This window comes from Leptonychotes weddellii, chromosome 5 (assembly GCF_054177405.1).
Source record: "Leptonychotes weddellii isolate Sample4059 chromosome 5, ASM5417740v2, whole genome shotgun sequence".
Lineage (NCBI taxonomy): Eukaryota > Metazoa > Chordata > Mammalia > Carnivora > Phocidae > Leptonychotes > Leptonychotes weddellii.
In genome coordinates this window covers 97,615,762-97,641,444 of record NC_138373.1, presented here as the reverse complement: position 1 = coordinate 97,641,444, position 25,683 = coordinate 97,615,762, and the positions used below count along the sequence as shown (strand labels likewise).

Here is a 25,683-nt window from a genome sequence, read left to right as displayed (position 1 = left end):
GATCTGTACCTCTGAAACAAATAATACATTATATGTTAAGAAAAAAAAAAAAGAAGAAGATAGCAGGAGGGGAAGAATGAAGGAGGGTAAATTGGAGGGGAAGATGAACCATGAGAGACAATGGACTCTGAAAAACAAACTGAGGGTTCTAGAGGGGAGGAGAGTGGGAGGATGGGTTAGCCTGGTGATGGGTATTAAAGAGGGCACGTTCTGAATGGAGCACTGAGTGTTATGCACAAACAATGAATCATGGAACACTACATCAAAAACTAATGATGTAATGTATGGTGATTAACATAACAATAAAATTTTTTTTTAAAAGTTCACTCATTAAAAAAAGTGAACTCATGATGGATCAAAGACTAAACATAGAAGAACTAAAATCATAAAACTTTTAGAGGAAAACATAGGGAAAAGCTTCGTGACATTGGCTTTGGCAATGATTTCTTGGATATGACATCTGAGGTATAGGCAACAAAAATAAAAAAACAGATAAACTAGACTTCATCAAAATGAAAACTTTTGTGTATCAAAGGACACTGTCAACAGTGAAAAGGCCACCCATGAATGGCAGCAAATATTTTCAAATCATATATTTGATAAAGGGTTAATATCCAGACTATATAAAGACCTCCTACAACTCAACAACAAAAAACAAATGATCTGATTAAAAATGGTCAAAGGACTTAAATAGACATTTCTCCAAAGAAGATCTACAGATGGCCAATAAGCACAGGAAAAGATGCTCAACATCACTAATCATTAGGGAAAAGAAAATAAAAACCACAAGAAATATCGCTTCACATGCAATAGGATGACATTCACTAACAACAACAAATGAAAATAAAAACTGCTGGCAAGAATGGAACCTTTGTGAATTGCTGGTGGGAAGTAAAATGGCATGGCTGCTGTGGAAAACAGTACAGTTGTGAATCAAAAAACAAAGAAAAATTACCATATGATCCAGTAATTCCACTTCTGGGGAAAGAACTGAAAGCAGAAACTGGAAGAAAGATTTGTATACGAATACTCATAGATGCGTATTCATTAGTCAAAAGGTGGAAACAATCCAAATATCCATTAGTGGATGAATGTCTCCACAACATGCGGTACATACACACCATGGAATATTATTCGGCCTTGAAAAGGAAGAGAATTCTGGCGCATGCTACCACAGGAATGAACCCTGAGGACATTGTGCTAAGTGAAATAAGCTAGTAATAAAAAAACATACTGTATGATCCCACTTATATGAAATATCTAGAGTTCTCAAATTCATAGAGACAGAAATTAGAATGGTGCTTGCCAGGTGCTGGGTGGAGGAGAGAATGGGAAGTTATTATTTAATGGATACAGAGTTTCATTTTGGAAAGATGAAAAAGCTGTGGAGATGAGCGGTCATTCCACAAGACTCTGAATCATTAATGTCACTGAACTGTACACTTAACAATGGTTAAAATGGTAAATTTTATGTTGTGTTATCATCACAATAAAAAAAATTAAGTACATAGTTTTTGGTTCCAAAGTTCTAATTTGAGGAATTTTTACCAAGAAAATAACATGAAAAAAAGTGAAAAACCTTCACACACAATAGGCATTCTTATTTAGAATAATACAACAGTAGGAAGAGCCTAAGTGCTTAATAATGAAAGAATGGTTAACTGAACTAGGTTATGATCACACAGAGTTATGATGCAGCCATTGAAAGGATTTTAATAACAATGAGTAAGTGCTCATGTTATTAAGCTAATGGATGGAATTTAGAATATAATGTTGAAATGTAATTATAATAATGTACAAATGCATGAAATTCTTAAAAGAAAATAAATAAGATGTTAACTATGGTTTTCTCAGGGTGGTGACAAAAGGAGTGAATTTTTCTTTTTTCTTTTCCATTGATTCAATAACACCCATATATCTCTTATACAAATAAAATGTTTTGGGGTGGAAATAGTCATAAGGAGTAACCCTGCAGGGTCCAAGACTTTTTGTTTTTGTTTTTTTTAACCTGGGCTAACTTATTATAGGAAGTTAGGAAATAAAAGAACTGTTTGGAACTTTCAAAAGTTAATAATTTTAGTTCTGACTGTGCAAGGGTCTGAGCTACTACACCCCTGTACTATACAGACTATGACCTGTATTATGTAATGCAACCTCAGAAATGTGTACATGTACATATCATTTTCATTACTCTTCTGGGGAAGAAACTAAGACTCAACAAGGCTGTGTAACTTACTCAGTGCCCCACAGATCAGAAATGGCAGAGCTGAAAACTAGAACCCCAATAATTCAATTCCTTAGTTTATATTTTTTCTACACTTCAAATCTCAAATATCATTGGGACAAAAGGGGTGTGCCTAGGCATCTGAAAAACTGAATTTGTCTCTGGCAGGAGGGGCATTTAATAAAAGACAAATTCTATGGGCGCCTGGGTGGCTCAGTTGGTTGGGCGACTGCCTTCGGCTCAGGTCATGATCCTGGAGTCCCGGGATCGAGTCCCGCATCGGGCTCCCTGCTCGGCGGGGAGTCTGCTTCTCTCTCTGACCCTCTTCCCTCTCGTGCTCTCTGTCTCTCATTCTCTCTCTCTCAAATAAATAAATAAAATCTTTAAAAAAATAAATAAATAAATAAAAATAAATAAAAGACAACTTCTATACATCCAAAAGGGCTACAATGCATTCAGTATTGTTATGCTCAAGAATTTGACCAGAGAACTATCTATGGAGATATTCACTATGATATGCAACAAATTAATATCTAGCATAATAAAGTACATTTGACTGTATATAATTTTAGACAAAAATACATGCAGAAAAAAAATACTGCAGGAGCTACTCTATTGTATGGATCGCAAACTTCTGGGAAAGTAAAGTAGAAGAAAGATATAAAAAGCCTATGAGAGAGATGGCAATCTTTATAAAGAAAGCATGCATTCAACAAACATATAGTAGGAGCAACAGTGGGCTACATAAAATACTAGCATGGAACAAAAAATTACAGGCTTTAAATCTTGACAGGCTCTGGTTATATTTTAAGCTATTTTCATATTTGATAAGAAGCCTTGCAAATTCAGGTAGGGAGGCTAATTTCAAAGACAGAGTACTTAGAGAATTCTGTGCTGAAAATTCTCTTATTCATCCAATAAGAAATATTTTGCAGAATGTTTAAATTTGTGTTAACGTAAGAGTCTGACTAGAGGGCTAATAAATATAATCTTTTAACTGTAAGGCTTATAGCAGCATGACCACTTTAGTAGTAAAACATGTTTATTTTAGAAAATTTGATTTATCCATTTAGAAACAGAGCAGTCTTCTATAATTCACCCCATAAAAACTGAACTTGCCAAACTGCAAGCATTTTTAATGCTCAGGCTGGCTCTACCCCAAAGACTTCATTGTAAAGAGATTCAAGTTGATTTTGGCTTAACTGGTCCGAGCACAATGTGAAACTTCATCTCTTCCACAAAAATTACTTTCCCAAAATTATTCTTCCCAAAGACATTTATTTCTATAGATTCACTTTTTTCTTTTCTTTCAACTAAAGGTGTTAGTGCTACTAACCATGAATATGGTTAAAATATACCATCCAGACCATGGTTTAAGCGATTCTCAGAATATTGACAGGGTGACTGTGTTCATATCTTCTGCTTCAACTGCCCACCCTACCAAGGCTAAGATTGCTAGCTCCCTAATTCAGAAATCTCCCCATTATGCTCTAGAGATTAAGGCATATTCCTAGGTTATTCTCTCCATTTCAAAACTCTTGTTCTGTATTTCCATCCTGTGGTCTTTGACCAGGACGTTTGTCCAGTCCCTCACAGTGGTATGGTTCCATGGCTCTGGTTTATGTTTTGGCCCCTTGGTCCTATCTCTCAGGTCTTTCTCATTCCACTGTGTGTATTCCACTCATTCAAGGATCACTGGGGATAGAGAAGGCATTATGCCCAATCGCACCCTAGCTCCTATCCCATGCCCCCAGTATCAAGGGGAACCAGTTGAATTAACTTGGGATCCCTCTCATCTGAGAAGGGGGAAAACAAGAGGTTGTTCCAATTTAGGGCTCGATGCCAAATGACAAGAGAATATTTAAGAAAAAATCCAGTTGACTTGGAGTATTATGATGAGTGGCTTCAATAATTCAAAATGCTATTAGAAGATTAGATATATTTGTCTTCAAACATAAGAAGTAATCAGGATGCTACCTAGAATGTTACATTTTAGGGATCCCATTTCTGAATACAGGCTAATCAATGACAATCCAACAATGCTTGAAATTAGTACATTTGGATGATGCTCACCGTTTCCTATTTCATTCCAGGAGGAGTCCGTGAAATAGTTTTTTCAATTATCATTCTGGCTTAAGTAAAATATGGCCAATTTTTCTCATTTCATGTTCAAAGCTATAATTTCTCACAAATAAAACTGATGAGTATCAAGAATCTTTAGTGCTTTCAAAGTGTCACACATTTACCTATTGCTTCTAAGGCAAAGCATGCAAAGATAAGAATTTATTTACTGACTGATTCTATTATCTTTTTGTAACTTCAGTAAACATCATTTCAGAAATACAGTTTTAGCTAAAGATAGAAATTCTGTACTACTGCTAGATAAATGTAGAGGTCATCTTGAAAAAAAAAATTGATTTTAGAGCATTTTTAAGCTATGTCCCTAAATGTTATGTCATGAAATCATCTTGTGGGCAGAAGGTATTAAGAGTATACGCAAAGCTTTTGTGAGCAATTTAAAAATGAACACTCACTGCTGAAGAATTTTAATCTTATTTCTTAAATGTGGCTGGTATCTAGACTTCTGTTAAAATGCAAACATTATAAATTTGCTAAATTGTTCTCTTTCTTCTAAAGAATAAATATGTAAGCTTTACAGCAAGCCATCGCTAAAGTTTTCCAGTGCATTTCTTCAAATGGCAAATGCCTTATTCAAAAGACATTCAAGTGAACCAAAAAAAGAGGGCTGAGTTTGGCTAGGAGGTGTCTTTGCTCCACAGGCTGGGGTTGCAGGATTTACCCACAGGCATTTACCCAATGCTGTTGACCAGTCAAAATACACTGATCAGTGTAGATTTTTCAGTGAAGATTTTTTCTAGGGTACAAAATCACTTGGAAGAGGCTATTTGGACCCTTATCTTTGAGTTGATAATTAATTTTGAGAAAGGCAAGTGTGTAACACCCATGCAGAAGGCCACACAACTCAATACACATTAGCCTACCTTTATGAAATGGAAACAAGATGATAGCAGAAATATTTTCAGTGGGACAAGTGCAAGGGCCACTGCATGATCCGTCTTTATTCAGTTCGAGAACTATCATAACCTCATTCAGGTATTCATTCATTGAAACTTAATGCTATCGTAAACAGATACATTTGGAAGGAAGAAAGGAAAAAAAAAAAAAAGATATAGTAGCGACTTGTGAAAGCAGTTAAGTTTTGGCAACATAAGTTTTTGGAACAAGGCAAGCCCAAGCAGCCAGTTCATGGATATGCACTTGGTCAGATCCTGAAGAGCTAAGAGACAGGTAGAGTGACAGATGAGGGAGGAGCTGTAATGGAAAAGATCAGAGATGAGTTCTTTTGTCCAACATCATTCAGCTCTGGGGAAGGATGAAAAACATGTACCCTGAGGGCAGGATGCCAACTGCCACTCCTGAAAAGAACTCAGATTGCTTCATTCAGAGGAATTCTAGGAAGTGGGGAAAGTAGGACCAGGAAGCAGCACCCACCCCAAAGTTTGTATGAGGGCCTAAAAAAGAAACACTATGTCAATTGTTGTAGAAAAGTAAGTGGGCATTTGAAGGCCAGAGTGGACCACAAATGCTCTATCCACAGGCAGTACCCAAAGTTGTTGTGGTTCCCTTCTAATGACTTTGACTACTCATTGTCAATTTCATCTTTTAGTTAATTTTATATGTAGTTCTCCAGAATGTCTCAATTTTCTGGAATGCCCATACAGCATACTCTTATTCTTTAAACTCTCTTTAGTGATTTCAAATAATAAATTCTGATGATTCCCAAATCACTGTATAGAGCCCAATTTAATTTCCATATCCAATTGCTGACTACCCTGATGTATTCCTCTATCCCGATGTTACACAGATGCCTCAGACCAACATGTATAGCAGATCTCACCATTTCCCTCACCACATAATTCTCACTTCCCAAATTATGGATCTTGGTGATCAGGACCTAACACATCACCTGGCACAAGGAGGCATTCAATACAAATTAATAAATGAATAAATCTACCATAGCCATAAATCAACAAGGATAGGGAATAACTATAACAGCACAACAAAGTAAAGAATGGAAACTAAATGATACTTAGTAATCACAATAGCTGTATCATGTAACAAGCGCTTCCTATGTGCCAGGCATTCTTCTAAGTGCTCTGCCTGCATTTTAACTCATTTAATCTATATGCTTATTGAATGTTAACTACTAAGCATTGTGTAGGACATGTCATGCATACATACACATTTAGAATGTCAGCTTACACAACTCTATTGATTTAAGTCACAAAGCCCCTATAAAGTAGACATTATCCCATTATCCTCACTTTCTTTTTAAGGAAATGGGAGCCATAAAAATAATAATGATAGCTAGCATTTATGACAGCCTACCATGATCCATGTTTCATGCTAAGTAATTTACAAGAATGTAGGTATGAATTCACTTACTAATACAGAAACTAAGGTTCAGGTCATATAATTCTTAAGTAACGGGATTGAGATTTGAACCCAGCTCTAGGCAAATTCGGTATCATTTTCACAGTAATTTTCACAATAAGTAAAAGGTTAACTTACTTTTTTTGTTTAATAAGATAGGGACACATGCAACAAACTTCAGAAACGTTTTTATCAAAACACAGTTATAGTCACAAACTTCCAGGGATTAAGGTGCATTTATATTAAATATTAAGTAGGGAAAAATCTACTGAATGAAGTGTTACCCAATATCCATAATAATCCCATTACCCAAGGCTCATGAAAACTCTTGGTTACAATCACTTAATACCTAGGTAACCCTGTGCACACAATGCCTCTGTTTCTTCAACTGTAAAATGGAATAATAATAAATACATCTAACAGCACTGGGTCTAAATAAATGTATAGCTTTAAAACATTTAGAAGAGAGGTTCTGGCACAGGAGGTCAATAAATTTTATATGTTATTATTGTTAATATGTCAGCCACAATAATTTCTTTAAATTACCAATATTACTCAATTTTTACATTATTCAGTAGTTGTTTTCCTGTAAAGTTCTGTACAATTCAAATTTTTAATAAATAGCATTCTTTTTAAAATAAGCTTCATAGATGGATTATTTTGCACTGTAACCAATCGTTTCCTTTTATCATTTGTTTTTTAAAACAAAATTTTTGAGGGGCACCTGGGTGGCTAAGTCAATTAAGCGTCTGCCTTCAGCTCAGGTCATGATCCCAGGGGCCTGGGATGGAGTCCCCCCCCATCCTCGGACTCCCTGCTCAGTGGAGAGTCTGCTTCTCCCTCTGTCCCTCCCCCCAGCTCATGCGCGCTCTCTCTCTCTCTCTAAGAAATAAATAAAGTCTTTAAAAATAAAATTTTGGGGGGCACCTGGGTGGCTCAGTCGTTAAGCGTCTGCCTTCGGCTCGGGTCGTGGTCCCAGGGCCCTGGGATCGAGCCCCACATCAGGCTCCCTGCTCAGCGGGAAGCCTGCTTCTCCCTCTCCCACTCCCCCTGCTTGTGTTCCCTCTCTCGCTGTGTCTCTCTCTGTCAAATAAATAAATAAATAAAATCTTTAAAAAAATAAAATTTTTGAAAGGAGAGGGAAAAGTGGAAAAACCTGGATTTTTATATATACTCTTCTATATATGAATTTTATAAATATGTATAAATTTTTGTGCATATATATTTATAAATAAACACATATATAATTTACTTAATACACAAGCAAAATAATTTAGATGTTCAGTAAAGTGACACTTCATTGATTTGGTGATTCAAAAGAGTTAATGCTGCTTACAAATGCATGAGCCTTACTCCAGGGAGTGGCTTGGACATCGACACATTCTCAGTACTTATTTTTATCCTTGGAACACCTTCAGGAAACGCCATGTTGTTTCCAGGTTAGTGGCAGGGTCCTGCTAATTTACAATCTGCCACTTTTCTATGTCTTCCTTTGGCCAGGGCTTTGGTGCTTTCAGCTGCTCTCTGATCTGCAACTAGGAACCTGGGTGGAGATGAGCATTATCCTAAATTGCCTCCATTTGTTTCTGTGCCTGCTCTGTCATTTCCACATCAGCACTTTGTTTCTCACCAGGCATCTGATAACTTCAATTCCTTTTTCAAGTTACTTTTAGTACCTCAAGAACCAGCCCAATTAAGTTCATTATGTTGATGATTCCAATGACGCTACAAACCAATTAATAACAATTTTGTCAGCATTTTTACTTTGACCACTATGTTCAGGGAGAACAGGAAATATATTTTAGGGTATCGAGTGCTAATTCATAGGCATGCAGAAATTATATGCCTCACAGTTTGACACCAAATCTTGTTATTATCTGGCTGCACATTATACTCATGAATTTCAAGCATGAATGGGCAAAGCCTTCATTAAAAATTATGGACCCCCTCTTTAGGAAAAAAAAAATGTTCACATCAAAAGTAAGGCTGGCATTTGGTAAGCTTTCAAAAGCACAGCTCTGTGATTGTTTCAGCCTGATTAACCATTCACACCTTTGCATTTGTTTTAGAGAACTAAACCATCTGCAGTTGTTTTTGTTTTTTTTTAAAAAAAAGGTTTAAAGAGTAAATAATATGATTGGACACTGCAGTCTGTTGTTCCTGCAAGTAAACAGAGCAAGAGCTAGAGTCCAACAAGCTGGCAAATGACGTTTCTCAAAGGGAAGGAAAAGTGAAGGCAGGGATGTTAAGGCAGTAACAGACATTGCATCTCAAGAGAAGCACTTAACATTCTGGAGCTCTACAGGTACCAGCCTTCCATTACTTGAGCTACAGTATTTGGTGATTAACAATGATTGCCAACACTTGCCGCCCTCATGCTCAAGTGTCATCCCAGGACCTACACAATTCCATCCAATCCTTTCTCCATTTAGTGTTTTCCATTTGCTCCCCACCCCCGATCCCAATCATCCCAGTGACCACAGGATTTCTCTGCAGATCCCTTCCTCTGACCAGTGCCCTCTGTCCCATGTGCAACACTCCAGTCTCGCAGACTGCTGGCATCTTGTATTATGCGACCCTTGGTCCTCTTCACCACCTTTCTTCTCCACTTGCACGTTAGCTACAATCTGTCAGTCAGCTGCACCACAGCAAGGACGCCAAAGAGCAAGGCAGACACTGACAGCTATTGACAGCATGGTCAATAATCACTTTTCCTATTGTGTAGAATCTCTGTAATTGGCTCTTTGTAGGCCTTGTTACTTTTTTTTTTTTTAAGTTCCCAAATGCAACTTAATTTTTATAAACATTTCTGGTTTATTGTTTTCCATCTGTACTAAAACACCCTATACCCCACATTTAAAACTCAACAATATATGATTAATTTTTTTAGGATGCCATGGCAACCAAGGATTAAATTTGAATTTGAATAAAAGAACTCAGCCTCCCTTAAAAATCTTCTCTTAGCTGGAAAGAATACTAATGTAATTCTATGTAGAGTCTTGTCAAGTGCATTCAAGAAATGTCAAACTATATTTTTAGCCACGGAGTTTGCTTAATCCCATAAGACTCTATCTTGCCTTTATGTTGACAAATGAACAGGACTGAAATATCAGGGATCTGAGCTTCTGTCAATATCCACTTCGCATCAAAAGTTGTTCTTGTACAGCTGCTTTCTCCAACTTTGGAATTAAAATCTACATTTACCTTATCTTATGATTACCCTGGGTTTGCTATTGAATTCCTTTGTTGTCATACCTTAATTGACCCCAAGCTTTACTTTTATAGACAAGTCAATGAACTGTTGTGAAAACACAGCAGATGAGAGACTCCTGATAATTGTCATTGACTAGGAAAATGTCATCTTCACTCATCTGCTCCCAAGTCGGCATCTTGAATGCTATATTTGGCCCAAACTCTACCCCCTTCATGTTTTCCTGCATATAATCTATTTTAGAGAATAAAAAATTAGTCTTTTAACCACATCTGCCACTTGGACTTTACTAAAATAAACAGGACTAAAAGCGTCTGGTCAGGAAACTATTGAAATTCATGTCTTATTTTTGCCTCAAATAGTGGTAGAGAAACTTTTTTTTTTTAAAGATTTTATTTATTTATTTGACAGAGAGAAGGAGAGCAGGAACACAAGCAGGGGGAGTGGGAGAGGGAGAAGCAGGCTTCCCGCTGAGCAGGGAGCCTGATGCGGGGCTCGATCCCAGGACTCTGGGATCATGACCTGAGCCAAAGGCAGACACCTAACGACTGAGCCACCCAGGCGCCCAGTGGTAGAGAAACTTTAATAATATTTGGAACTCAGGGCCCATCAGAAGGGAAAAATTATGAGACAAAGTTGAACGGCATTTAAAAATTCAAATTTACCTACTTTGTGTCAAGATTATATTTTAAGAGTCAGCATTTTTCAACACTACTTTTTAGACTTATTTTAATAAATAGGGACTATTTTTTATACACTCAAGATGGGCTAGTCATCTTTTGGAAAGCATAGTTGATGTGTAAGTTTTCCTTAAATAGTATAACTTTTCATTGTGAATTTTCCTCACTTAATATAATTTTCCTCACTTAGCATATAAGCAGTGAAAATTCTGGCAAACGACATAACATTAACATCAGGTATATTTATAATTTAGAGTGACCTACTTAAAACTGACCTCATTAAAAAAGAAAAACAAAAACCCTCACCTAAATTGTTTGCTATGAAAAATAGTGAATATACAATCTTGGTGTTAGTTCATATTCATGTGGGAATGACAGCACAGTGAAAATAAAAAGATGTTAGAATTAGTGAAAATTCTTCATTCAGAAAATGCAAATTGCAAACTGTATTTTAAGGTGTTCTCATTTATGCAACACTGTAATTTTTTTTTTTTTTATGAGAGAGAGAGAGAGAGCATCAGAGGGGGAGGGTCAGAGGGAGAAACAGTCTCCCCGCCGAGCAGGGAGCCCGATGCGGGACTCGATCCCGGGACTCCAGGATCATGACCTGAGCCGAAGGCAGTCGCTTAACCGACTGAGCCACCCAGGCGCCGCGCAACACTGTAATATTTTAAATTAAGTAATACTAACAATATTAATTGTCCTAATTCCACGCACTCTTTTATCTCACAGCAGTTCATAGCTGTACTAAGTAATAATATGAAAAGTAAGCCACCTCCTGGGTGAATGGCAATACTTACTAACATTCAATGAGAGGTAAAGAATCAAATTAAAGCACATGGAGAATTGGGAGAGAGGGTCGTTTGCTGGTGGGAGGGATGGTCGGTTGGAAGGAAGTTTATGGAAATGACACTATATTCAAATAGGCAAAATTATAAGCTGTTCTTGGTATTATGAGCTGGAAAGAGGTGAGGGCATAGCTGTCCTGATAACTGGAGAGGCAAATAATTGAATAATTAGAGCCCAAGCCCAGGCATAGGGATACTGGTCAACTTTACAGCAAGGCTGGCATTCTTCCAGGGGACTCTATTGTAAGTATTAGAAGAAACCCACAGTCAGGGGCGCCTGGGTGGCTCAGTCAGTTACGCGTCTGCCTTTGGCTCAGGTCATGATCTCAGGGTCCTGGGATCGAGTCCCACATCAGGCTCCCTGCTCAGCGGGGAGTCTGCTTCTCCCTCTCCCTCTGCTGCTCCCCCTGCTTGTGCCCTCTCTCTCTCTCTGTCAAATAAATAAAATCTTTAAAAAAAAAAAAGAAGAAACCCACAGTCAAAGCTCTGTAAGGAACTCAAGTTAAGTTCTGGAGTCAGCGCTGGGGGCAAGGTAAACTTTACTGAACACTTGCATGGCCTCATGGCAATGTGCGGGTCCTGCGGAAGCCAGCCCCCCTTCTCATCCTTCATTGCCTTCATTCCTGCTTCTTTTTTGTGTAGTCTCCTGACACCAAAAGATTCCTCCCCCGGATTTCCCTTCAGCTTTGATACTGGATGGTTATGACCCCATAACATAAGTCAAAATATTCCCATGCTAAACTTCCTAAAACCATCTGAGAGAAATGGTCCCAAACTTGCCCATGTATTAGAAGCTCTGTGAACCTTTCAAAAATTCCAACACCCAGGCTCCAAATCAGACAAACAAAACAGCCACCTCGGGGAGTAGGACTCAGGCATATTGCTTTTGAACCTCCCTGGGTAATTCCAATGTAAAGACAAATTTGGGGGAAAAAATGCCTTATGAAATTCAGGTAAAAAAGCAAGTGGGACAATCCACTAAATAATAAGCTTGGTTCATTGTGCCTATAAAGAAACGGCCTAAGAGTTTGATACATACTGACACCTTAATGATATTTATATTCGTTTAAGATTTCCACAGTGCATATTCATTAAGTATTCATCTGCACATCATTTCCCTCAGAAAGGCACAGCTAGTCAGTCAGTCAACAAACACGGCATGAGTTTTCAGGCTCTTGGTGCCCCTGCTGGTAGTGGCTAATCTGACCGCAGTAACAAGCATTTCGTTAACACTTCAGAAAGTGTTAGGAAAACAGGGTGGGGTTTTTTTTGTTTGTTTGGTTTTGGTTTTTTGGGGTTCTTTGCCCACTTGTGCCTTAACTGTTTGGGTGGAATGAGTGCTAAGTGGAACAAGGGCTCTGGTTGTTCTTAACAGCTGTGATTAGAACGCAGGGAGTTCTTGTCTCCTCTGTGTGACAGAGGTTATAACAAAGAGGGAGGGCCAACCCTGCAGAGGACACACAGGTTTATGAGATGTGATGGAGATGTTCCAGAATGGCACTTGCCCCAGATTCACTCCTCACACTGACCTTTCAACGTTCCTGGCATGTGTCAGTTTCCAGCTCAATGCTCCCTGTTTATAAAGCATAAAACAGAGGAACAGTGGGCAGAGTTAGTGCTGAAGGGACATCCTACTTCACGTTCCTGGTTTTGTTTTTTTTTAACCAAATGACTCTGGATACCTCTTCATAGGGAATATGCTCTCTGATTCAACATAGCTCCCCCCTCCACCCCATACACACCTTTTATCTCAGGCCAGATGTTTCACACTTTTACTAGATGGGTCTGGCCCTCAGGGCATTTGAATTTGCAACTCCAGTATTTATTATTTATGCAAGTTGAACACAGAAAGCTACTGTCACTCATTAAAACCTCACCACAGACTGATGACTTAAGATGCTGAAAGAAGTTTGGGAAGATGTTAGTAGACCAAAGGATATAGGACAACAACTCCACAGGGCACAAGCCCCTGCCAGCCCAGTGACTCTTGTGAGGGGCTGGTTGAGGCAAGGCCTGAAGGAGGGTTCCTCAGGAGGAGGAAGGTCACTTTAAATGCAATGATATTATAACCATCTTTACCATATTTAATGTGTCATAATGTTTACCTGTTCTTATTCTGTAGGAGCTTGCTGTATATTTATTAAGTGAATAGATTTCATGGGTATGTGAGTGAGACCCTCAGAAGGACCTTAGACCACTGAGGTCCATAGCTTTGTAGCATCAAAATTGGTTAAAATATTCAAAATGAATTTGTACAATCTTCCATTTTAATAGAATATACTATGAGCTTCACAGGTCCTTTGACACTAAAGAAAGTATTTTCTCAAAAATATTATGATCTACAGAGATAGTCAATTAGAAGTGTCAACAATTTCAGACAGATACCAATGACACTACCTTATAGGGCTAAAAAAATATATTAATAGGTATCAAGAATAATTAGTATGCTTGTTTTTTAAGTGTTCATAAAATCAAAATAATTTGTAAAAGAAATTTGTTTTAATATACATGGATATGTTATTTTTATATTTTAGAAAAAAATGAATTTTAAATGGTCTTGAAAAAGACATTTTATATCCATATCAATATAGTAAAATCAATCTGTTCATTAGTAAATAAATATTTCAACAATTATATAATTTTAATTATATTTCATCCCTTTTTAATACTCAGTAGAATAATAAGCTTTTATAATAAACTATAAGGTCACTATGTAAACAAATATTCATTCAATGAATGAATGAGTTTAGATATCTAGCACCTAGTTAGGCAGAAAATTGGTTCATTTTGCTAATTTTTTGCTGAAGCAAAATAAAATGCATTTTTTTAAATCTACACTTAAATTTGCCAAAAATCCTCTATTGATTCTATCACCTCTAGTTGAAACTGAAAATGCCAAATAGAAATTAGGATAATTATAACACAAGTCAAAGAAAAAAGTAGTCAGAACTTGAAAATTATTAGGTTTCATTTTTCTTCAATAGCTACAGTTTCACAGTATCTTTTATGATGTATTTCAAAACCTTTATGAGAGGTGCTATTCTTTTCAGTGAAAACAGATGGCTTCTCTCCAGGTTTCCTGTTTCATCTCAAGCGCCTGACTCATTTAAGCATTATTTCTCATATATTCTCTGCTTAGAAGTCAAGAACAATTTGGAATTTTTAAGTTGGCACATGCGGTGTCCTAACTTTCTTTCAATGAGCCCTGGTCTAGAGTATTAAAGAAACTACCGATGTGGACCTATTTATGTTTTATTTGATATCTGGAAATGTCAGAGGCATTTATTTGATATTATACTTAGCTTGTGAGTACCATTACTATCGTATGCTTGATTGACTCCTTACCTTGTGCAATATCATGTTCACAAAGCTACTTAAGATGTTCAGTGAGCAACTAGATAGACTAGTGAAGGATACTGGAGGGAGTCAGGCCCAGGTCTGGGAAAAACCTTAACATATTTTGCCAGCCAGGGCAAAAGGAAGTTTTTTATTTCCCAATCAGCCTTCAGGTATGTAAGAACAGAGAAGAATATATGCCAAACATGATTTTACTTAACCATTCATTATCAAAATATTCCCCCGCTCACTTAAATACTTCAATTTCTTGAAACATGATGTAATAGCTTTCTTAAAGCATTGAAACGTAAGTACTAGGCACTTCATTGCTATAAATTTCTTTTTGATGTTTATAGAACATTTAACTACAAATGCAACATACACTGTGAATATAAAAATCTTTAGTGCTCTAAAAATCCTTGGGACAAACAACTGTTAAAGGATAGCAATTTCATATAAACAAAACTTTGCACTTAAATAACCAAGAATTGCAGTATCTGTTTGTTTGTTTGTTTATTTAAGAGAGAGCAGAGGGAGAGTAAAAGGGAGAAGCAGACTCCCCACTGAGCAGGGAGCCTGATGCAGGGCTTGATCCCAGGACCTTGAGATCATGACCTGAGCTAAACGCAGACACTTAACCGACTGAGCCACCCAGGCACCCCTGCAGTATTTCTCTTAATGATAGCATAATATAAAATTATTCTTTGCTTTCTTCCAGTCCCAGAAATATTTATCAAAAGGGAATAGGAATAAATGGCTGAGTTTTCTAAAATTTAAAAGTAACAGTTTGGCTGGGATGTGATGTACTATCACTTAGCACCTAAAAAGATATGCACTCCCCTCGCCCTAACTAATGACAAAATTCAACAGATTTTATTGACACACTGGGAAAAAAAGTATCAAACCAACTTCTATGTCTATGTTCCACATCTTATTAAGATCTGTGATTAAATATTCCTAAGAAAATTATTCAGCTTGGCAGGATAGTACAGTAGTAGGAAGCATTGAAGATTTTGGAAACTAATTGAAAACTTACACACACACGAACACACACAAATAGCAGTAGGCCCAGAAGAAGAGGCACTACATAAAAGTTTAAAAAAAAAATTATAAGGGGAATAATCCAACTACTTATAAAATTACTTTCATCAAAAGAAAACCACCTAGCTTCTTTTCTGAGGTTCTCATCTATGCTGATATTAGCAAACAGTATTCACTTCATTGTATTATGAGTTTCAAGGGAAAAATAAATATCAGTGTTTCCTGGCTTTTATTTAAACTTCAAGAAAAATGACTGATCAATGGTGCTTTAAGGTGTGGAGCATTATGTTAGGAAAATCATAAAGAATGTGTGGACAACCCTTTTTTCCTCACCTGCCTCGAGGAAGTATAAACCAAGTAATAGAAATAAAGCATAATGGAACAGAAAGATGCTGAAATTGAATTGGGAATGGGAAAGATGAACAGGAAACATCTCCTGCCCCTAGTGGGATTGTCTCTCTGTGAGCGATGGCCGTCATGTCTTCATATCTCACTACGGTTCAATTCAGTACACTTCCGCAGATGCCTTTCATACTTAGAATAATATAGTCCATAAATTTTTAATAAATGAATATAAATTATATATAATATACCTATAACATATTATAGGATTTCCTACAGACACTGAATTTAGAAGAGTTGGAGCAGAGCCAGAATTTGTGCTTCTATTCTTAAACGTCTCTGTGCTACAACCTATTTCACTCAGAAATCCTTTATTTCTTGCCAGATTGTTAATACTTTAAAAACCCAAGAGTCCTGAAAATTAAGACTCTTGATCACCATTTGTGATGCTCTCTGAAAATAGGTTAGACTCTCCTGTCTTATTAATTTTTTAGTGAGAACTTATTATTTTGAAGGAACATGAAACACAATGCTAAAGTATTTATAGAGACATTAAAATGTTTATATGTGCAAAAGTAAAATGACCATATTTGGCTCTAAATTTTCTAATGAATAAAAAGGAAATGTAAAAAATAATTCTTCTCTTATGCTCTTTGTTTCGATCAAATGGCCAAATGAACTGGCAATAATTTTTGACAATTACAGTTACTATTAAATCTAATGTCCTTGGGTTTTGTCTGTGTGGCAGTCAGTGTTGGTGCCTGCCCAGATTCTCTGCACCTTCTGGTACACTCTATTCCCCAAGAACATAACACCCACCCAGTGGATCAGGCCAAGGGGAGATTTTCCCTGCAACCATAGTGACCACATCTTCCCTTGCCTCCTTCCCCACTTCTCACCTGCTTCTCTCATCTCCCTACCGGTTTCTCTCAAGAGCACTTCCTCAACAAATCATGTGCCCCCAAATCTGTGATGCATGCTCTTTTATTAGGAATCGCACTTAACACAGAATCTTTATAGCTAGAATATATTATTACCTCATTAAATTCTTGATCCAGTTTCTACTTGCACTGTATAAAATAATGAAATGAAACCTACAGATTTATCAAATATGGGGTTGACCAATCAGAGATAACTGAAGTCATGAACTAGCTCCAATGAACAGGCAGAGAAAAAGAGCAAAAGATAAAAACTCAGAGGAATGTCAGGTTCTTGAGTCCAGCTCCAGTGGTTAAATACCTCATTAGTGTCCTTCTGTTTGCCATATACACTTGCTCAATGAGTTTGCTAACTCTGATCCTTCTACGCCATCTATCAGAGTGTAAATTCCTTTTCATTATTTAAATTCAGCAAAGCTCTTACTGATACCTTATTTCAGATACCAAATCAATTCAATTATGCTTTTTATTCTGCCATTTTGATATTAAGTGGAAGAGAAATAATTAGAAAACTGGCATTGATTATAATATGAATTGTCAAGCTCAATTCCAGGCAGAATAACAAGCTAGATATGATGTCGGTTATATTATAAGCTATTGTTCACTGACAAACTTAGCATTTGCAAAACAGTCCACAAAATAAGGGCAGGTGTATAACAGAAAATGTTGAACTAAATAAACTATTATTAATTTGGTGATATGAAAATAACAGAGATAATCACAGCCCTCCCTTAGGAACATGAGACAACAATAGAAAATAAGCAATAAGCATAGAACAACAATAAAAACTCTTGCCAAATTTTAAGTTAGTATATATATATAATTATAAATTTTATTTCACATTTTCTACCTTTAGGTCAGAAGGAATAGTTTACTCTCAAAGCTGCAGAAATATTCCCTCTCTTTATTCTGTTCCAGATTTATAAATAAATAAATACTAATTCAGGAATAGAAATTATTCTCAAGCATACACCATTCTTTAATTCTCTCTGCCTCTGTCCACTGAAGTGTAACCAATTTCTGTCTTATGTGGTAATAGCTCTCTGCTTAAGTGGCTGAAGGGATATATCTCAACCTAGCTTCCTTCCTTCCATCGCCAGAGCCAGGAGCAAAACTATGCCAGTGATAGCAGTTATGACCACTCAAGGAACCCTCTGGCAGGATCTCTGGAGCTCCATCTTTGTTTTATCTAAGAACGCCTTTTAGACCCAAAGAATACATCACAATTCTGGGAGAATTACATCAACAATCTATTACTTCCATCCAAGGATGTTTACAAGCACGTGTCCTCCTGGCTATGGAAACAGGCTTATCAGGCTTAGGGAGGCAGGGGGATGGGAAGACTCTGAACAATCTAGTTCTCCCCCCACCTTTTCAGCATTCTAGAATGTCCATTTTACGACACTGGGTCACAAAAGGGAACAATGGAAAAAGAAATGGAACTTAATGCATATGTACTCTTAGGATCTCTTTATTCTTCAATAAAGATTTCTGAAGCATCTATTTCATGCTTGGTACTGTGTTGAGTACCACAAGTGATGCTGGAACTCCCCTCAAGAAGTTTCTAATGAGGTAAAGAAGAGCTTTCAGCTTTACCTCTTAAACAGTCTTTTGGAACAAAGATAATAGCAATATAAATATGAATTACACAATCTGAAGACAAAGAAAATATGTGAAAAATTAGAAGGCAAAATCTGTCACTCAAATATTTAGAGGGATAATGCAGCATTTACATATGAAACAGGCACAATTAAAATAGAAGGGTGAAATATATAAAAATACTTTCTTTTTCTAAAAATCATATTCTTGCTAGATTCAATAGAGATAATTAAGCAAATTTTAAATTTTAAAACTACTGAGGCTGTATTTTATCAATCTAAAGGCATTTCCACGTGAACATATTGACTATGTTTGTCTAGCTCTAATGGAACTCTGAATTTCAAGAAGAAAAAATAAAGTCTCTTAAAATCACACACAGTTAAAAAAAAACAAAAACAAATGGTCACTATAAAAACATGAAATAAAGGTAAAGCCAAATGGCAAACAACGAAATTGTTTTTTTGTATGTATGACATCTCTTTATGGTGGAAGCTTTGCTAGTAGCAGCACATATATACACAAAAGTCCACAGACAATCCCGGGAAAAATATATCAAGGCCAACCAAGGTCCTATGAGTATTAGGATTTGATACACACCATATATGGTGTTATGATGAAAAATGCTTTATGCCTTCAGTCTTTACCATGTCATTATCTTCTTTAGGTCAGGCCTTGACTTCACTTCATGTGCACCCTTCTCTCCCCTTCCCGCAACCATGAACTTCAAACCTGGACTCTGATGTCCCTATCACTATCATAAGCCAGATAACCATTTACTGCTAGAAAAGCCACTAGAGCAGGACCAAGTAGGGGCTGGGGAAAACAGATGGTAGGTACAGAGAGACAGGAAGTGATTTTTCCTTCTGGTATTAAATGAGGGGCAGAAGCAAATGCCATCTTTGTCCTCAGCATCCCCTGCCACCTTAGACCCGAGGAGAGCCTGTGATCTTTGTCTTCTGAAGGAAGGTCAGTGAAACTAGAGACATGTGCTATAGGATGGGCCAACACCCCTCTGCTCCTCGCTCAACGGCAGAGTGTGGGCAAATTTCATGACAGAGCTCTTCTCTGCTCCTATCAACATGAACAGCCAGCTCAGTGCTGAATGACAACACCCATCACTTTAGGTATTTCTTTTATATTAAATTTTTTAAAAATCTATTTGACAAAAAAATAGTAACTTTAACCTTGACTTAATATATTTTTTTGTCCTCTGCATGAAGCATCCCACAGAGCTAAGAATAGTCAGGATTGCCTCGGAAATTGAACCTAGTAGAGCTTGATGCTCTGTAGTGTGAGGAGCAAAGACAGTTGTCCGATCGGTTGAAATCAGCCATGCCTGGGGATTGCATCAGTCCCGGTGTGCCTTTTAAAACCATGGGGAAGTTTTGAATTATTTCCATAAAAGAAAAATTCTCCATTTCAGAAATACATTAAAAGGCACACTTTTATTGGAAATGTAAATAGTCACTTACTTTTCCATGACAGTCACCTTCATCATTGATATTCACTTCATGATGAGAATTCTATAGACAAATGAAGGTCAAAGCTCCTTAGACTCCTCTCATGAGGAAAACTATTATTTTTTAAAATGTTATCATTGCACACATATGTAGACATATAAATATTTATATGGAAACTTACCACCTAGTCAGTGAATAAAAATGGGAATAGAAATGATGTGCTCTGGGAAGCCTCCCTGTGTGACTGTACTTTTAAATCAGGAGGGCACTCTGTTTCTTTTGCCATTTCTGTCTCTGTGTCTAACAGGGAAAGGTCAACATTTCATGTAACATAAGCAAAAAAGGACTTTGGATTCTCTCTCCGTTTACAGAAAGGAAAACATGTGAGGCCCCAGAAGGAGAAGTGACTTAAGATCACACTGCTGGGTTAAACCTAAAACACAGTTTTCTTGATTCTCAATCCAGTCCTACCTCGGTGGTATTGGAAGTATTGATCATAGTAGTAATCAGCAGCATTGACAAAGGTAAAAAGTTATCAGGTTAGCTAGTAAAAATAGAAGGCATTACAGTAGCAAATTCAGGAGAAACTGTGAAGGTCAGCCAGACCTCAGAGAGACAGAAAGACCACAGCTGCACTGTGGAATTATGTGTATTCTGCTAAACCACAAGAGTAGGGCAGATGAGTGCACAGTAGAAATCTAGCTAGAAAAGGTAAAGGTCTTCGGTCAAAGCTGCCCCATACATTCGCCTCTCAGGGCTGCCCTAGAAATTGGACCCTACATTATGATTCAAAAGAAAAAAAAATCTTAATTAAAAAATAGAACCAGTAAATAGGGGCAGAGTCACATATGGTCTCGGAAACACTGTCTTGAGGGAAACTCTGGGAAGGGCTTAGAATTGGGCCACAAAAAATAATGATGTCATCATGGGAAAGAAAATGATTTCTGTATCAAATGGTGGACTTGAGCCTGAAAACTGCAGAGTAAGGTCCTCGGGCTTGCTGTTCTGGTGATGTGCTCTGGTGCTTCTCCCGACTCTGATCAGGGGCAGTGTCGCATGTGATTCAGGAAGTAATGGACCACACTGCCTTAGAGTGTATTCTAGCACTGCCAACCAGAAGGAAACTTCAGGCACCCCAGACCACAAGCCTGAGATAAGCTGGGAAGAACATAAACAGCTGCAATAAAGCACTTATGTCTCCCTCGCACTGCAGCATTTGAAGTCCCATCACAGGACCACACACTTCATCTTCATAGAAAACCTATAACACGAATAGCAACTATTAGCCCCTTTAAAGAAATGTGCAAACCGAGGCTCAGAGGATTGCATATTATTCGTGGAAGATCATGCCAGACACAGCAAGGTCAGAGAATCCAAATTTCTGAATTCCTTTTTCCATTTTATTAAGCAGATTCACCATGAAATGGAGTAAAAAAAAAAAATCACAATCCATAGTTAATGCAGAAATTTTTCAAAAGGTATCACCTCATATTTCATGGAAATTACATGTTTAAAGTCTTCCTTCTATTTTTCCTCCTAAAAGGGAAATAGTTTTAGAAGAGAAATTATTTTCTGTTTGGTTCTCCTTCTAAATAGTTTTTCCCAATGGAAATAGAAATTTTTGACATGAGGCAGCCTGGTCTTAATGTCTGGCTTATTTTATTTTTTTAGAATTTTCTTATTTTTTAAGTAAGCTCTGTACCCAGCATGGGGCTTGAACTCACAACCCTGAGATCAAAAGTCACATGCATAACCAAGTGAGTCAGCCATGCACCCTGATGTTTGGCTTATTCTAATTGTCATATCTAGTGATTACAAATAAATCACTTCTCAAATCTAGATTTTAAAGTTAATGGAATGGGATGCATTTGGTACTTTGTTCTATTAACATTCTAAAATTGAACAGGGGTGGGACGAGGCTAAAAATGGGCTACACAAACCCTTTGGTAGTTACTTAATACTCTTGCAGGATGATCACAGTAGTACCAGTTAAGATATAACTGTTTCCTGTCCCCCGAAAATACTTGTTCTAGGTAAGACACAAAGCTCTCCATAGAAAGGGCAGTAACTGTTGTGACAATCTACCTGCAGTATTTGGAACACATTTGTAGGGGCATGTCCCTGCCTAGTCTTGTTTAGGTAGGGCATCCTTTCCTTTGGTAGGTCTTCTCGTTTACAAGTGAATGGATGAATAAAGCCAATTACGATTAACTGCACTTATGAGAGGTATCAACAAAGATTAACAGGTTTCATTTTTATGAGAGTTATGCTCTTTGTACTCTGAGATTCTCTTATAAACTTATAGGACCTAGAGCTTTCCAGCTACATACTGTACTTAATTAATCCAATGGTTAAAACAGAGGTACTCATCTATCAATGGACAATTGGGTTGCTCCCATATCTTGGCTATTGTAAATAATCTTGCAATAAACAAAGAGGAGCAAAAGTCTTTTTGAATTACTGTTTTGGTTTTTTGGGGGGTAAAGAAGATGTGGTATATATATATATAATGGGATATTACTCAGCCATAAAAAAGAATGAAATCTTGTCATTTGCAAAAACATGGATGGACCTAGAGGGTATATGCTAAGCAAAATAAGTGAGACAAAGACAAATGTCATATGATTTCACTCATATGTGTAATTTAACAAACAAAACAAACAAACAAAGAGAGACAAACAAAAACCCAGACTCTTAAATACAGAGAACAAACTGAAGGTTGATGGAGGGGACACGGGTGGGGGGATGGGCTAAATGGGTGATGGGTATTAAGGATGGCACTTGTGATGAGCACTGGGTATTATATGTAAGTGATGAACCACTAAATTCTATTCCTGAAACTAATATTACACTATATGTTAACTAACTAGAATTTAAATAAAAACTTGAAACAAAATAAACAAACAAAAGCAAACAAAAGAGACAAACAAAAAAACAGACTCTTAAATACAGAGAACAAAACGGTGGTTGCCAGAGGGGAGGTGGGTGGGGGATGGGTGAAACAGACAAAAGAGATTAAGAGTACATTTATCCTGATGAGCACTGAGAAATGTATGAAATTGTGGAATCCCTATATTGTATGCCTGAAACTAATATAACACTGTATGTTAACTATACCTGAATAAAAAAAAAATTAAAGATTTTATTTATTTGACACAGAGAGAGAGAGCACAAGCAGGGGGAGTGGGAGAGGGAGAAGCAGGCTCCCCACTGAGCAGGGAGTCTGATGTGGGACTCAATCCCAGGACCCTGGGATCATGACCTGAGCTAAAGGCAGATGCTTAACTGACTGAGCCCACCCAGGCGCCCCCCAAAAAAATTTTAATGAAAACAAAAAATGAAAAAAGAAGTTACTCTCTTGACAGATGAACTCAGCATGAAATATGGTTTGTCTGTTTGTTGCAGGCTTATAATAATAATAACTAATAATGCAACATTAATTTTATAGGTTCAATGAGGAAAATAAATGTAGAAAACTATTTTAAGAGCCCTAACTACACTTGTGGTGAGCATAGCATAACGTACAAAGATGCTGATTCATTATGTTGTACACCTGAAACTAATGTAAATTGGGTGTCAACTATACTCAAATAAAAAATTAAATTAAATTAAATTAAAATAAATTAATAAAATATTATAAGATGTGTTGTGAAAAAAAATTTTTAAATAAAAAACAGTTGTTAAAAATATTTCATATGGTCTTCTGAGACAGGCCAGACAACATTCCTTACCTGAAAACTGCACATGTCAAAAACAATAATCTTCACAAAATTATTTAGAACTTCACAAGGAAGTTTCTATTAATGTTATGAATGTATGTTTGTATACTCATACATATACAGATAGATAGGTATATATGTTATAAATAAATATTTCCTGGTGGACAGCCATCATTCATTCATATTATAGTTGCATTAATTTTTCCCCTAAGGTAAACAGATATTGCATACAATCTCTAAATTTATCTGTATTCATGAATTTGTTCCACTCAAGAGAGAAGTAACTCTCTTGCTCTAAACCCTTCAAAAGTAGTGTCTATCCAACATTATGAAAGTTTTCCTCCATCTAATGTTTGAAATGGGTGAAGTTAAAATTTCTTACCATCCAGGCTGTGACAAAGTCCCCCATCCAGGTCCCTACCGCAGCTAATTTCATGAAACTTTCATTTCGGATGCCCATATAGTCTGTAATGATATATGCTCTGTGGAAACAAACACACAAGACATTGTCCATACTGAGAGAGCCATATCAAAGCGTTCTGGTTCAGCAACACGCAAAGGGACTTCCCTCCCTTTCAACAAGCTCTCCTGCCTTTGTCTCATCACATATGCTTACAGATCTGAAAGGCTAGGAAGACTTCTGAGGGTGTCTGGGTCAGTTCCAATTAGATTTGAAGACTGACTGTGGCTCTACCAATTACCATGTGCATTTCATTTTCAAGCTGTAAGACTGACAACAGTTTTTGAAAAATCAAACAGAAATACTCAGTAAAGGCATCATTTCATGCTCACTCAGGTATGCAGAGTGTGGAAACAATTCCTGAATTAGAGTAACTTGAAAAGGAAGAGAAAAGCTCGCTTTTCCTTCAGTTCTGTTGACTCAGAACTATTGAAGAGGTACTGGGTCTAGGCTTTGGATACAATATCATACCTGAATAATGGTCAAAAAATGTCCATTTCAGAAAATTTCCACAGAATAAAGAAACATAAAATTTGATTCAAATACATGTGGTTTAAATTATTACTTAAATAACAGTAACCAGATTTAATTTCATCTCTTTTTGTATCACAAATTCTTCTGCTTCCTATAACACCAATTCATGTTCTTCATGGTCCAAAGAGAGATTCAAAGGCACAACTGATCATTAAATACAAGTAACAAGACTATGCTTATTGCATGTAATTTTTATTTCCTTTTCCTCATTTGATATTCAAGAAAATCTAAGAATTATTTTCCCATTGTACAATTTCTCCAGGAAAACTGGGACACAGGGAGATCATTTAACTTGCCCAATCAATACCACACAACTAATGAATGGTAATTAGGAATCAAATTTCTCTCTCTCTCTCTTTCTCTCTCTCCCTCTCAAGTTTTTTTTTTTTACTCAGATTTTTTTTTACTTTAAATTTTGTTCCTTTTCTTCAACATGATAACACCTGTACAATTTAGAATATTAGTTAACCTTGATTCTTCTTAGATTAACTTTAAAACAAAACACAGTAGAAAATGATACGTTTGTTATTTAGTGAAACTACAAAGAAATAATTTTTTTAAGTCATTGAGAGGTAAATCATCTCCAATTCAGTTGTTTCTTTTCCTGGAGTTCTTTCTTATAGTTTTGTTATCCATAAAATAAACAAATATTTAAATAGTTTTACTTAACAAAAATAAACATATGAATTCTTAAAAGCACTTTTTTTCCACATCCTTCATTCACCTACCTTAGAAAATCTTTATAAAAATCTTAAGATCTCACCTCAAAATTCTGAGTCTCTATTCCATAGGTTTCCATAATAACCAAAATAACTAAGCTGCTGGCTTACAATATT

The 25,683-nt window shown here is 36.7% G+C and overlaps 1 protein-coding gene across 5 annotated transcripts in view; it reads right to left on the bottom strand.

Moving 5' to 3' along the window:
• The window catches only part of TMEM117 (transmembrane protein 117), a 484,811-nt gene that overhangs the window by 200,068 nt on the left and 259,060 nt on the right, over positions 1 to 25,683 (bottom strand). For 2 of the 5 annotated variants that reach the window (XM_081821521.1, XM_081821522.1), the window contains exons 4-5: positions 24,236 to 24,335; positions 20,147 to 20,197 (exon numbers count right to left, since the gene is read on the bottom strand). The exons of 1 other annotated variant lie outside the window; for it this stretch is intronic. In XM_081821521.1, coding sequence (XP_081677647.1) covers positions 20,147 to 20,197; positions 24,236 to 24,335 — 151 coding nt within the window. The remainder of the gene's footprint in view (positions 1 to 20,146; positions 20,198 to 24,235; positions 24,336 to 25,683) is intronic. 2 more of the 5 variants (XM_081821523.1, XM_081821525.1) reach the window with 1 other exon arrangement.